Source organism: Pseudorca crassidens, chromosome 21, assembly GCF_039906515.1.
Source record: "Pseudorca crassidens isolate mPseCra1 chromosome 21, mPseCra1.hap1, whole genome shotgun sequence".
Classification (NCBI taxonomy): Eukaryota; Metazoa; Chordata; class Mammalia; order Artiodactyla; family Delphinidae; genus Pseudorca; species Pseudorca crassidens.
The window spans coordinates 24,329,669-24,342,788 of record NC_090316.1 but is presented as its reverse complement, the minus strand read 5'-3'; the positions used below and the strand labels follow the sequence as shown (position 1 = coordinate 24,342,788).

At 40.3% G+C, this 13,120-nt stretch overlaps 2 protein-coding genes across 4 annotated transcripts in view; one reads left to right on the top strand and one right to left on the bottom strand.

Moving 5' to 3' along the window:
* PDLIM3 (PDZ and LIM domain 3) overlaps positions 1–6,782 on the bottom strand; it is a 30,079-nt gene extending 23,297 nt beyond the window's left edge. For all 3 annotated transcript variants that reach the window (XM_067722043.1, XM_067722042.1, XM_067722044.1), the window contains exon 1: positions 6,592–6,782. In XM_067722043.1, coding sequence (XP_067578144.1) covers positions 6,592–6,684 — 93 coding nt within the window. In that variant the 5' untranslated portion in view covers positions 6,685–6,782. The remainder of the gene's footprint in view (positions 1–6,591) is intronic.
* Positions 1–13,120, top strand: part of CFAP96 (cilia and flagella associated protein 96) — a 93,884-nt gene that overhangs the window by 71,114 nt on the left and 9,650 nt on the right. The window lies entirely within an intron of this gene.

The following is a 13,120-nucleotide window of genomic DNA, read 5'->3' as shown; positions in this document are numbered from 1 at the left end:
TCTCCCACACTCAGAACTGTTAGAAGAATAAAAGTTTCCATCCCCAGTGTGACTTGTAGTGCTAAAAATAACGTCAAACTTTTAATTTTCTCTAGCTATAGTTCATCAAAATCAGTACCATCTATTTTTAAACTTCTAAGACCAAAATGCTTTTCTTTGAGTTGAAACATGAGAAAGCATGGCTCAACGTGTTTGCTTTTAAAGCCTCACCTAGCTTTTCTAATATACTTTAATTTGCTTTATATATAATACTCGATCTAGGTTTAGACGAGCCTAACATTATTTCTTAGCTCTGGTTCAGATGAGTGGAAGGTAGGGTTGTATGTATCTGTCTATATAAATTTTAAACAGAGATATCTGGGGTGCTGAACTTAGATACTGAATATTACTAAATGTTATTAACAACGTTAATATGGAAGTTAATAACTATTTTATGTTTATGCAAAGTATTACATTTGCAAAGCTCTTTCTAATAACTCTCACCATTACAACTCTAAGACAGTCCGGACAAAGAAGGCTGCTTCTCTTTTTCAGAGAACCTGTGGCTTCTCACTAAGGTGGTTGCAGTTGAACAGCTATGTCACCAGCGGTTTCATTAGCTAAATAGGAAAAGTGGTCGATAGTGATGCCAGAACCAACTTCTGACTTTGCGTTCAACCTGGCGATTGATGTCCTGGGACCTCCACATTAGGAGTTGATAAGAAAGAAAAGAATCTGTAGAGAAATGGATGAGAGACAAGGAGAAAACACGATCCTTCACTTCTTAGTTCTCAAGTTCAGCTAGGATAGTGATCAGCAAATGGCCACTAAACTGGCCTGGTTTTTGTAAGTTAAATTATTTGTTTAATCATAAGAATGCATTATTTTCCAGCATGACTTTATATTATTTCTTTGTAGTTTATTTATATTACTTTATATTATTGCTCACAGTTTATTTTTAACATTTTCCCAAATGATGAGGAGAGAGAGCTAAAATGAGGCAAAGAGTTTTTCAGTGGCTTCTTCATTTTTCAGTTTCATTAGGGTCTCAAATGTCAAAAGCATTCAAGAGATCATGGGAAATAGTACTGCTGTCAATCACTTAGCACATCTTTTCTAACTTGTCTGATTAGAAGGATCACTGAGCGTCTTTGCTTAACATAAAGATTCCAGTCCAATCCAGATGCCTGGAATCACGAAACAGAAGCTGTAGCAGAGGAACTAGGGAATTTGTGTTTTTAACAAGTCCCTTAAGATGATTTCTGTTTTTCACATCAACCTATTACTTGGGTTTATTTGGAAAAAACTAACTTAAATCACAGGTAAAGCACCTGTCAATGTCCTATTAACTGTGGGAGACATGAGGGAAGTCCAGAATATCGCCCTGGTGGGATTTCTATATTAAGAATAAAAATGGTTGAAATAGTTATGGAGAAAGACAAGTATATACGGAAGGGCTGTCCTGTGGGGCCTGGATCTAAATAATAAGAAATCCCATTATTCAGTTGTTCTCCATTGCCTACAAATAAACTTCAGTACCTCACCTGGCATCCAAAGCCCTCCAGCACCTGGCTGCAGTCTACATTTCTAGTCCAATCAGTATCTCTGCAAGTAGCGCCTGGGCATGGGTATGTTCAACTTATCTGGGTGAGGCTCATGTGCAGCCACAGGTGAGAACTATTATGGTGGTGTTATACTGTTGGTATCTTTTAAGATGAGAAAACTGTTGCTCAGAAAGTATAAGAAACTTGCTTAGGGTCACACATCCAGTGAAAATTTGAAATTCCTCGTGGGTCTGTCTAACTCTACAGCTCAAGCTCCTCCACTATCCCAAAATGCCACCCCTGCAGGTACTCTCTCTCCCCTGACTCCGCCCATCTCTTTGGCCATACTTTTTTCATGGAATCCTGGACAAGTTGTATCATGGTAGTTTGTGTTCATGTCTTTTCTGCTGATAACATGAACTTCTCAGGGGAGTAGAAACCCATTAAGTGATGACTGTATCCCGCACAGTGCCTTCCACATAAAATACCTTCTGCACTTAGTAGGTACTTGTGGGATGTATGAATGTTGGGAACAGATGAACCAGTGCTCCCGTGCAGACACGTCTTTGTCAAAACACAATTAAGTACAGTCACCGGTCTGAATCCGTGGGTTCCACATCCAGGATTCAACCAACCGAGGGTTGAAAATATTTGAAAAAAAATTCCAGGGAGTTCCAAAAAGCAAAACTTGAATTTGCCACATGTTGGCAACTATTTACATAGCATTTACATTGCGTTAGGTATTAGAAATAATCTAGAGATGATTTAAAGTATAGGGGAGGATGTACCTAGGTTATATGCAAATACCATTTTATATAAGAGACTTGAGCATCCTGGGGTTTTGGTGTCATTGCGGGGGGGGTTGGGGGCATAGAGGAGTGGGCGTCCTGGAACCAATCCCTCAAGGATACCGAGGGCTACCTGGAAAAAGACTGTATTCAACTGTAAACATTTCTTTCTAAAAGTTCAAATTTCAAATATAATTTATATTAAAGTACTATTCAGTGTTAAAGCCTACAAAACTTAAGAATACACTGACATTTTCTGTGTTGGCACCCAAGTCCATATATAGCATTCTCGGTTAACAGTGATCTTGCTCCTGGGTGTGGTCTGTATAGAAAGGAGGGAAGAGGAACTGAGTGGGAAGGGACATGGTGGCATGAGATGTGTACAGTAGTTTTACATCGTGTACACAAAAGAAGCTTGTGCTTTATTCCAAATTGGACCATTTATGAAAACAAACCATCTGTAACTTGGCTGTGATAGTGGATCCACCTTCTGGGTGGTCCAAACATTTAAGAAAGAAAGAGACTCCTTAGAACCTTCTTGCCAGAAAAAAAAACAGCTGCTCGCTTAGAGATGTGAACCTTAAACTTTATTCTGTGAAATGCCTAGGCCAGTTGTTTATGGTGTTTGCGGTAGCAACTCCCTGCTGCATGCTGAACAACTGAAACTTAAATTCATATTGCACGAAGTAGAGCACACCCTTGCCTAGAAACCGCTTTCCTACAAATCGTATCACAACCGTATCACAATGGCTCAAAAAAGTTTTTGAGATTGTCTGGTGTTTGATTTACCTTCTCATGTTTTTTATGATACAAAGTTTCACCCAGCTGATGCATTGGATGGTAAACAATTGTAGGGTGGGGACCCTTTGTCCTAATTTTGTGAATTGTAATTTCAGCTGATGGAGGGAATTACTTTGTAAATCCTGCCCCCAGCAGAGGGTGGAGCAGAGGACCACAGTCTAAGGAGCATTTCTATAATCTGCTTTTGTAGAGTGTGAGGAAGGGAGGGGAGGGCGTTGCTTGTAGGACAAAAATTGATTTAATTGACTCGAGGACTATATCTCATTCATGGGACTTTTTGTGGTGTTAAGTGCAGGCATTGGCATTTTCATTCTTTGTATGCTTAAGAACTTATGTAAAACAGACAAATCAATTAACAATAAAACAGTTCTCCTTTTTCTTTATTGTGGAATACTTCTGAGGACACAGTTTGCACCTATTATGAAAATAAATTTATGTCAAAAGTGAACAATTTATTCACTCATATTATGTCTGTTTGTATCCTGTGACCTGTATGAGGTACTAGACACTGTGCTTGGCACTGAACAGCCCCCAAATTTGCCAGTTGTTGCCCTGAGGGGGGAGCATTCCATCTGTGGGATACAGATGTACTCAACCATCTGTGGTACAAGGCATGTTATAAGGAGAGGTTGTAGGTCAAGAGCTACAGTAATTAAATGGATGAAATGATGACTGCTCGAAGAAGGCTGGAGAAGTGGTATTTGAATGGGTTTCCACAGGCACAGAGGACAGTGGAGTGGGTGGGGAAGAGAATTCTGGAGAAAAATGATAGCAGGGGCAAAGCCATGTTACAGAAATCATAAGTGGTCCAGAGTATGGGCACCACTACCTATTTATGGAGTGAGAGGAGGAAAGGAGAGAGGAAATGAACTTGAAAACTTGAGCTGGGAGAGAGGGTGAAAGCCATGAATTTCGTGCTACAGACCACACATTGTATTCTCTATAAACTGTGTATGCCACTGAAGGATTTTTAAGAATGGGGAAGATAGGAGCAACCAGCAACCATCTCAAAGATGGCTGGTAAGAATATGCAGGGTGAATTGGAGAGGGGAGACAACAGCTAGGTGTGAAATTAGGAAACCTTGCCTGGGGACAGTGGTAGAAAAAAAGGAAAGTGGTAGATCTGAAAGATGTAGCATCAGTAGGACCAGGGGATGAGTTGCATGGCACAAAACGCCTGTTTGGAAATATCTGTACAATAAGCAGCATCTTTCACGTGTGTGGGCTTCAGGATGCAGGCTTTGGAGGCAGGTCGACCTGCGTCAAATTCTGCCCTGCCGCTTGTGGTCATCGACAGGTTAATGAATCTCTTGAAGCCCCACTCTTTTCATCTGCAGAAAGGGATATTACTACTACTACTCTGATAGGATTCTTGTGAGATCTAAGTGAGTACATATATAGGGCTTAGAAGAGTGCATAGCAGGCAACAGAGTATACTAACACGCACACAGTCTCATTCACTACCTTTTAACACAGTATAAAAATATTAATAGAATTATTCTACTACCTAATTACAACACTGATAATTATGTTTGTGTAATATTTTTTAGTCTTTTTTCCAAATGAGTTTTAGTATTCTTATAATTTCAGTGGAAATACTCTCAATTAGGTGTTCACTAAGGCAAAAAAGTTCACATGAATATGTTTTCATTTACTCAACAAGAATCTATTTATGTGAATGGCTTTGGGTACACTTGGAATACAAAACAGTTTAGTTCACCCGCTCTCCTTGAGTTAAATTAAAGAGAAAAGCCGTAGTCAAATGAAATTATCAGATGTGTTCGTGCACTGTTATTGAACCAAGTGTCAATATGAGTGATACAAATTAGTTATGAGTTAAAAATTCAAACGGAATTGGCTTCCCAAACAATAACTGTCATCAGATCAAATATATTTACCGATAGCTCCTGCAGTCAACTGCAAAATGTTAAGTTCTGCTTTGAAATAAACAGTTTATAATGTCAACAACTCAACATTTCAAACATAAGATTAATCATATTGACATGTTCCACAGTAATAGTGAGATATTTCTTTTATAAATCACTGACAGGATTTCTGTGACAAAATTATTCCTTTAAGGTTTAATATAAATATGGTTTATCCTTTGTAAGGATTCAAGAGCTTATTTCATTTAATATAAACAAATGAACACTATACTTCAGAAACTTTAAAAATATTTCTTCGTAGAGATAATGCAAGCTGTTTCCTTTGGTAAATCCATAAAAGGCATTGCTTGGCTCAGGTCACTGAACCATTTTCTGCCTAATTTACTTAGGAACATTTTTGGGGTATGTTAAGTTTTCATGTCTCATATGAAAACACATGTCAGATATGTTTATATGTTTTCAAAAAATGTAAAACAAAGCTTGAAATGTTCCATGGTATGCATCTGTTCCATGAATACATGTTTTGAGATATTTTTAAAAGCCATTCATTCTTAGGACTTGTAAGTAGAACAGAATTTAAAAAGTATTACCTTGTTCAAAGCCTATGTGAGGATATCAGATTATAAGGTATACATTTATAAAATATAGTATAAGCAGTAAGGAACAAAATAAAGCATAGTAAAGGTATAAATATTCTGAAAGTTTATGTTTTAAAATTAGGTTTAATAGGCTTTATATGTGATCATTGAAATAATAATTTTCTGTTAAGACAAACACATGTTGGAAAAAAGGTCAACTAGACCAACTAGACATTTACTGACGACAGATCCTGAAGTATCCATTTTCTTTTTTCTTAATTAGACAATACTTTAGAGAATATTAAGTAAGGAAAGCTTGACTTTGATGGTCAAGTATTCAGAGTTATGAGGCTGAGGATGGTTCTCCATCAGGTAAACGAAACTATCTGACACATTTTCTTTGTAGTTTGAGTTGTAGATGATGATTTCTAAGCCAAGTTCCAGCTTTGGAAAATATTTATTCAAAATGCCTGGAAACCTAGGAATACAGATTAGTGACATTGTCCCTGTCTGGGCTGATATGAGCGCTTCCAACTTGGCCAGCCGAGGTCTTGCCCTGCGAACAGCGCCCTGCTGAAGTTTTCCTCCAGACAGGGAAAGCGCTCAGTTGCCTGTCTCTCTCCAACAAACAGCCACCACTGTCTCTCCTTCTCTGGACTCTATCTCATTTGTTATTGAAAGGAGACCCGGAGGGGAGGGCGAGAAGGCAGCCCACCTCGCAGCCTCGCCTTCTCTGAGCGCAGGGAAACCACGCCGTCCGTTCTTCTCTCCTCGGAAAGTTGCTGAAGGCCAACAGGTTGCAGACAGAGACCATTGGAACTGACTGGATTAATTCTCTAAGCTGCGCTGCATCCTCCAGACCTAGTTTGCCAAGGTGCTGCCCTCCCTCGAACCGTGAACCCGAAGCCGAGGCCCCACCCAGCGCACCCCAGTGCCTCGCTGGCCACTCCTCTCCAGGGGGCCCCGCGGCACGCCAGAGTCCCCGACTTGCAGCAGAAGAACGGAAAACACCTACCCTGGTGATGATCAAAGGCTGGTTGAAGTCTATGCCCCCCGAGAGTCTGAAGCCCCAGGGCGCAGGGCCCGGCAGGACCACGTTTTGGGGCATGGTGCCTCCTGGCACGGCCTTTCTGTGGCGGGGGCGCAACGAGTGTCCCCGAGCGGAACAGCCCACTCTGCTCCTGGGGCAGTGTCCTCGCCGGACCGCGGCCGGGGAGCTTTATCCCCGCTCCCGAGTGACGTCACTGGCCTCCCCTCCTCCCCCCCTCCTCCCACCAAGGAGAGCTCCAACTTTGGAAGAAAGAGACGCGCCAGACCCGCGGGAGTTTACAGACGCGCACCGAGCCGGTGCAGCCTCCCAGACCTCTAGGGCGGACGCTGAAGGAGGCTTCGGGTTACAACTCCCACCACTCTCTCTCTTTTTAACATCTTTATTGGAGTATAATTGCTTTACAATGGTGTGTTAGTTTCTGCTTTATAACAAAGTGTATCAGCTATACATATATCCCCCCATATCTCCTCCCTCTTGCGTCTCCCTCCCATCCTCCCTATTCCACCCCTCTAGGTGGTCACAAAGCACCGAGTTGATCTCCCTGTGCTATGCGGCTCCTTCCCACTAGCTATCTATTTTACATTTGGTAGTGTATGTATGTCCATGCCACTCTCTCACTTGGTCCCAGCTTACCCTTCCCCCTCCCCATGTCCTCAAGTCCATACCCTACGTCTGCATCTCTATTCCTGTCCTGCCCCTAGGTTCTTCATAACCATTTTTTAATAGGTTCCATATATATGTGTTAGCATACGGTATTTGTTTTTCTCTTTCTGACTTACTTCACTCTGTATGACAGACTCTAGGTCCATCCACCTCACTACAAATAACTCAGTTTCATTTCTTTTAATGGCTGAGTAATATTCCATTGTATATATGTGCCACATCTTCTTTATCCATTCATCTGTCGATGGACACTTAGGTTGCTTCCATGTCCTGGCTATTGTAAATAGTGCTGCAATGGACATTGTGGTACATGACTCTTTTTGAATTATGGTTTTCTCAGGGTATATGCCCAGTAGTGGGATTGCTGGGTCGTATGTAGTTCTATTTTTAGTTTTTTAAGGAACCTCTATACTGTTCTCCATAGTGGCTGTATCAATTTACATTCCCACCAACAGTGCAAGAAGGTTTCCTTTTCTCCACACCCTCTCCAGCATTTATTGTTTGTAGATTTTTTGATGATGGCCATTCTGACTGGTGTGAGGTGATACCTCATTGTAGTTTGGACTTGCATTTCTCTAATGATTAGTGATGTTGAGTATCCTTTCATGTGTTTGTTGGCAATCTGTATATATTGTTTGGAGAAATGTCTATTTAGGTCTTCTGCCCGTTTTTGGATTGGGTTGTTTGTTTTCTTGATATTGAGCTGCATGAGCTGCTTGTAAATTTTGGAGATGGATCCTTTGTCAATTGCTTCATTTGCAAATATTTTCTCCCATTCTGAGGGTTGTCTTTTCATCTTGTTTATGTTTTCCTTTGCTGTGCAAAAGCTTTTAAGTTTTATTAGGTCCCATTTGTTTATTTTTGCTTTTATTTCCATTTCTCTAGGAGGTGGGTCAGAAAGATCCTTTTGACCCATCACTCTCTCAAAGTAATGCCTGTCCTCCTGTTTATCTTCTGCTTGGAGCTCAGCAGTGAGCTTCATTCGAAGTTAGCACAGGGAACTCTACCTAATGCACTGCGGTAACCTAAATGGGAGGGAAGTCCAAGAGGGAGGGGATATCTGTATGTGCATGACTGACTCATTTTGTTGTGCGTTGGAGGCTAACACAACATTGTAAGGCAACCATACTCCAATAAAAAATTTTTTAAAAAGTCTATCTCCACCAGAAAAAAAAAAAAGCAGTTAAACCATGGCCTCTATACTTTCAATTAAAATAAAACACAAGCATCAGGAATGCAATTGGTTATTTAGCAGTTTTGAGTGTGCTAATGTTTACTTACTAGCTGTGTGGTTAAATTACTTAACATTCTTAAGCCTCAGTTTCCTCATCTGTAAAATAGGGGTAATAATGGTACTTCTCCGGTAGGGTCGCTCCGAGAATTAAATGAGCTACCTCTGCACAGTGCCTGGCACAGCACGAGTGCTCAGTAAATATTAAGCATTTCTGAAATTAAGTACATATAGTCATATATATTTGTGGGTATATGTAATATATGTGAATACAAACATATTAAAATTTTATTTTTTAAAAATGAAGAAATCTAAAAGTGAAAATGTCATGCAAAGGTACCCTATCCAATGAGCCATCTAAAAGTATATATGAGAAGACAATTCGTCAGTATACTCAAAGTATAGTTTAATTTTGATTGGAATAATTGTCACCTCCCTCAAATTCAGTCTCTAAACCTGTTTTTGACACGTGGGTGTCAAGTATTAACAGAAACCGAGGAGTTGAGACTGTCCTGTGTGGACGGTACAGGAGCAGCCCCAAACAGGATGGAACTGCATGGAGGAAAAGGAGGGAGGGTGGGTATTCACTGAGCATCTTCATGGTCCAGGGCAGTGGTGATTGCTTTACCCGTGTCGTCTTCATCCTCATGGCAAGACCATCAGATTGCTACTATTATTCCCTTTTTTTTTTTTTTTTAGTAAAGAAGTAATTTCTTAGAAGTTGAGTTATTTGCATAGAATCACGCAGCTAATAAGTGATACAATTGTGATCACAAACCCAGGTCTGCCTGACTCCAATGTGTGCCTGGTATAGGTCTGAAGACCAGGAGAGTCTGGGGAGGGTCCTATCTTGGCTCAGTGTAGAATCAGGTATTTCTGGTGTTGTACTCCAGGATGTTCTGATTCCCAAGGAGAGGGGGAGGGATGAGGGATAAGAGTATGAAGTGCTTTAAAAGCCCAAGAATGAGAGTCATGGACTTCATGCCCAGTATGATAGGGCTGTGTCAGTCCAGGAGAGCAGAGCTGCAACACACTTTATTAACAGCATAGTCTGTTTGGATGTGGTTTTAAGACTGATAGAGAAGGGAGATTTAGGAAGCTGTAAGCAAAGTGGACTAGCCTGGTGATAGTGTAAACCACAAAACCTGGATTGGAACTCCTTTGTCCACTGTGGTAGATTATATAAAAGTCCCAGGGGATAGGTATTTTCTAGTCCCAAACATTTTCCAGTGCCCCACCTATGTTGGGTTATCAAGGAAGTAATCATATATTCTTGTTGATTTTTGCCTATTTGGGCTGGCTATATTGTCACAAAGCACATTTCCTCTGTCAGTCACTGGCTGTGTCTGCATGGTAGACACACACACACACACACACACACACACACACACACACACACACAGAGGTCAATTCAGGAAAAAAATCAGATAAGTTATTTAGTATTGTGTAATTGTAACAATCAGTTGTTTATACCTTATCTCATGAGCTGGCTCATATAACAAGTTGATCGTATGTTTTTATTTTTTTGTCATTTTTGTTTTATTTTTCTGTCTTTTTACCGGTCGTTTTGGCATCATGTAGATGTAAGCAACATCTGTACAATATTAATATAATACCTGATGAGTTCGTAAGGCTTTGCAGAGAGCATGGAAATCAGGGACCTGAAATAGACAGTTTTCCTATATCCTGCTGTTCACTGATGTCACCAGAAAGGTGTTCAGAGGTGACTGTCAAGGTGGAGGTGAGAATAGCCGTGAGGCAGTGTTCTAAGGAAGAAACAGTGACGCAGTCCTAACTAGTCCTAGAGGTTCCTGCTTTTGGTTTGGGTACTGTCCTAAGAAGGAGTTCTTTCTGGATGAGCGTTTCATTTATTTTCTTTTTTATATTTGCCTTTTGAAAGGATTATGATAAACTATGGTTCCATTAAATATTACTTTTGTGATTATTATTTGAAACCATGTTTAGAAAGCCCTTTAAGGTTTTCCTTTTAGAATAAGTTTAATAAAATTGTTCATTCTACTCTTGTATAATTGGAAAACTTTTCTGTTAGTTATAATAATCATCTCATCTATTTTAATCCTCAAATCTATAATCTTAACCTTGAACTTTCATTTATTTTCTGATCCTGTTTTTCTAACCACCTCCTGGTACAAATACAGTTCAACCTGTGAAAAACCAAATCCATCCTTTTCTTTAATCACCTCAAACTGAATTCCTGGCCTCCATGCCTTTTAATTTTCTCGTTTCTGTTCATTTTTGTACTCCTGTTCCAGGTTTCTAGGATAGATGTTTTAAATTTTCCCTCTTCTTTATTTCTTATATATCAAATATCACTATGTATTGTGACTTCTTTTATTTCTTCATTCAACAAACATTTATTGAACATCTGTGACATACCAGGCACTGGGAATGCAAAGATAAGACGAACTTTCTGTCCTCTAGGAGCCAGTAATAAAATAAGGGAGATGGAGATGTAAAACGTGATCACATTATGTGTTGAGGCTGGGACAGGATTTTGTACAGTGATGCGACAAGAGTAAGTAATCAACTCTCCTTGAGGAAAGTATCCATGAAGGGGTGCTGGGTCTTGAGGGGTAAGAGTCTTCCAGGTGACTGGGGATTGGAAAGGGAACAGGAAGGAAGATGTTCAAGGCAGAAGGCGCTGTAGAGGATGTGTGGTGGCAGGGAGGCAAGAAACAGGTGGCAAATTAGGAAATAGTAAGTGATTGGTATGGACAGAGTTTAGCCCATTAGGTAGGAACAGGAGGCCAGGGTCATAGCGGTCAGAAGCCAGATCAGAGGGAATTTTGTGCGTTACGCTAGCATTTTGACTTTATTCTATTGGGAGCTTTGGAAGAGTTTTAAGCAACATGTATAATCATCAATTTTGCATTTTATTATCATCATTCTGGGAAGTGGGAGGATGAATCACAATTGCAGGAGATAGGAAGCAAGGAATCCAGTTAAAACTTAACGGCAATAATCCAGGAGAAGACGTCGATTTGGGTAGCGGGGATAAAGAAGTGTGGCAGCTATGAGGACCTTAAGTAGGTTCATTGACACAGTCTGGGGACAGTTCTCACATGGGGGATTAGGGAGAGGCTAGGCAATGGCTCCCAGACTTCGTTGCATGTTACATGAATGGTGGAATTATTAACAAGGAGAAAATATATAAGAAGGACAGAAAGGCATTTTTGGTTTAATGAGGGAGTGGTGGATTGAAGCACAGTTTTTGTCATGCTGGGTTTGAAATACCTGTAGAGTATGTGTGCTGTTTAGTGTACTGGTTATCAGACTACACTTTGGAGCCAGACTGCCTGAGTGGTGTCTTAGTTCCATTGTACTTGTTATGTGAGCTTAGGCAAGATTAACATTTTTGTTAAAATGATGATAATAATAGTACTTGCCTCCTAGAGTTATTGTGAGGCTTATATGAGTTAATAAGTACAAAGTTCTCAGAACTGCGTCTGGCACATGCTATGTGTGTATAATCCTTTGCCATTATTAGTGGTAGTAGTGTAGTAAGCCATTGGAGATATAAGTTTAGAGCAATTAGATATATTAATCTAGAGATCTCAACTTGAATAGTTTGGAACTATAGTAGAATCTGTATCTATGAGTGCTAGAGGTTTTTTTTAAAAAAAATTGGTTGCAGTTTCTTTGACATTCCTCGTTTTGAGAGATGGAGTTGATGTTCCCTCCTCTTGAACTTGGGTAGTTGTATGTGACTCATGTTACCAGTAAAATGTGGTTGAAGTGACATTGTGTGACTTCTGAGGCTAGGTCAGAAAGGGTGATCTCACTGCTGCCTTGTTGATTGTAATACTTGTGCCTGAAGCCCTCAGCTGCCATGTAAGAGGTCTGAGGTTCCATGCTGTAAGGAAGCCCAAGTGCATGGAGAGGTCACATGTCAGTACTACTATTCGTAGCCCCAAACCAGACCCCAGGCATGTGAGTAAAGATTCCTCCTTCCAGTCCCCAGCCCTTAAGTCACTCAAGCTTCCAAGTCCCCTCAGCTCAGGCTTCAGACATCGTCAGCTGAGGAGAGTCCTCCAAGCTGTTGGAGGACTTGGAAAGTCCTTGGAAAGTACCCTTTCCAAGCTGTTGGCCTGCACAATCTGTGAACATAATAAAATGGTTGCTTTAAGCTTCTAAATTTTAAAATAATTTGTGACATAGCAATAGTAACAGGATGAAATCACCCAAGGGGATTAGATGATCAAGGCAACAAAAGAAGATGATTAATGATCACGCTCTGAGGAACAGCAGAAACAGGGGCATTTAACGGGCAGGAGAATAGGAGGATCACAGGAGAAGAAGATGCTCTTCCTCTTACAAAGTGTTTAAAAGAAGCTGTGAACGTGGTGGCATGGAAGACAAATGAGGAGAAGAATTCAAGGAGAGAAGGCAAATATTATTGGGAGGTGAAATCAAAGTTGTCAGAGTGCCTATTAGATTTGGTAATTGAGGCGTTCTAGGTCTGAGAACAGTGAATCACTTTGCTCTACACCTGAAGCTATAACACAGCACTGTTAATCAATTATACTCCAATATAAAATAAAAACGAAAAAAAAATTTAAAAATGGTGAGGACAGAAGC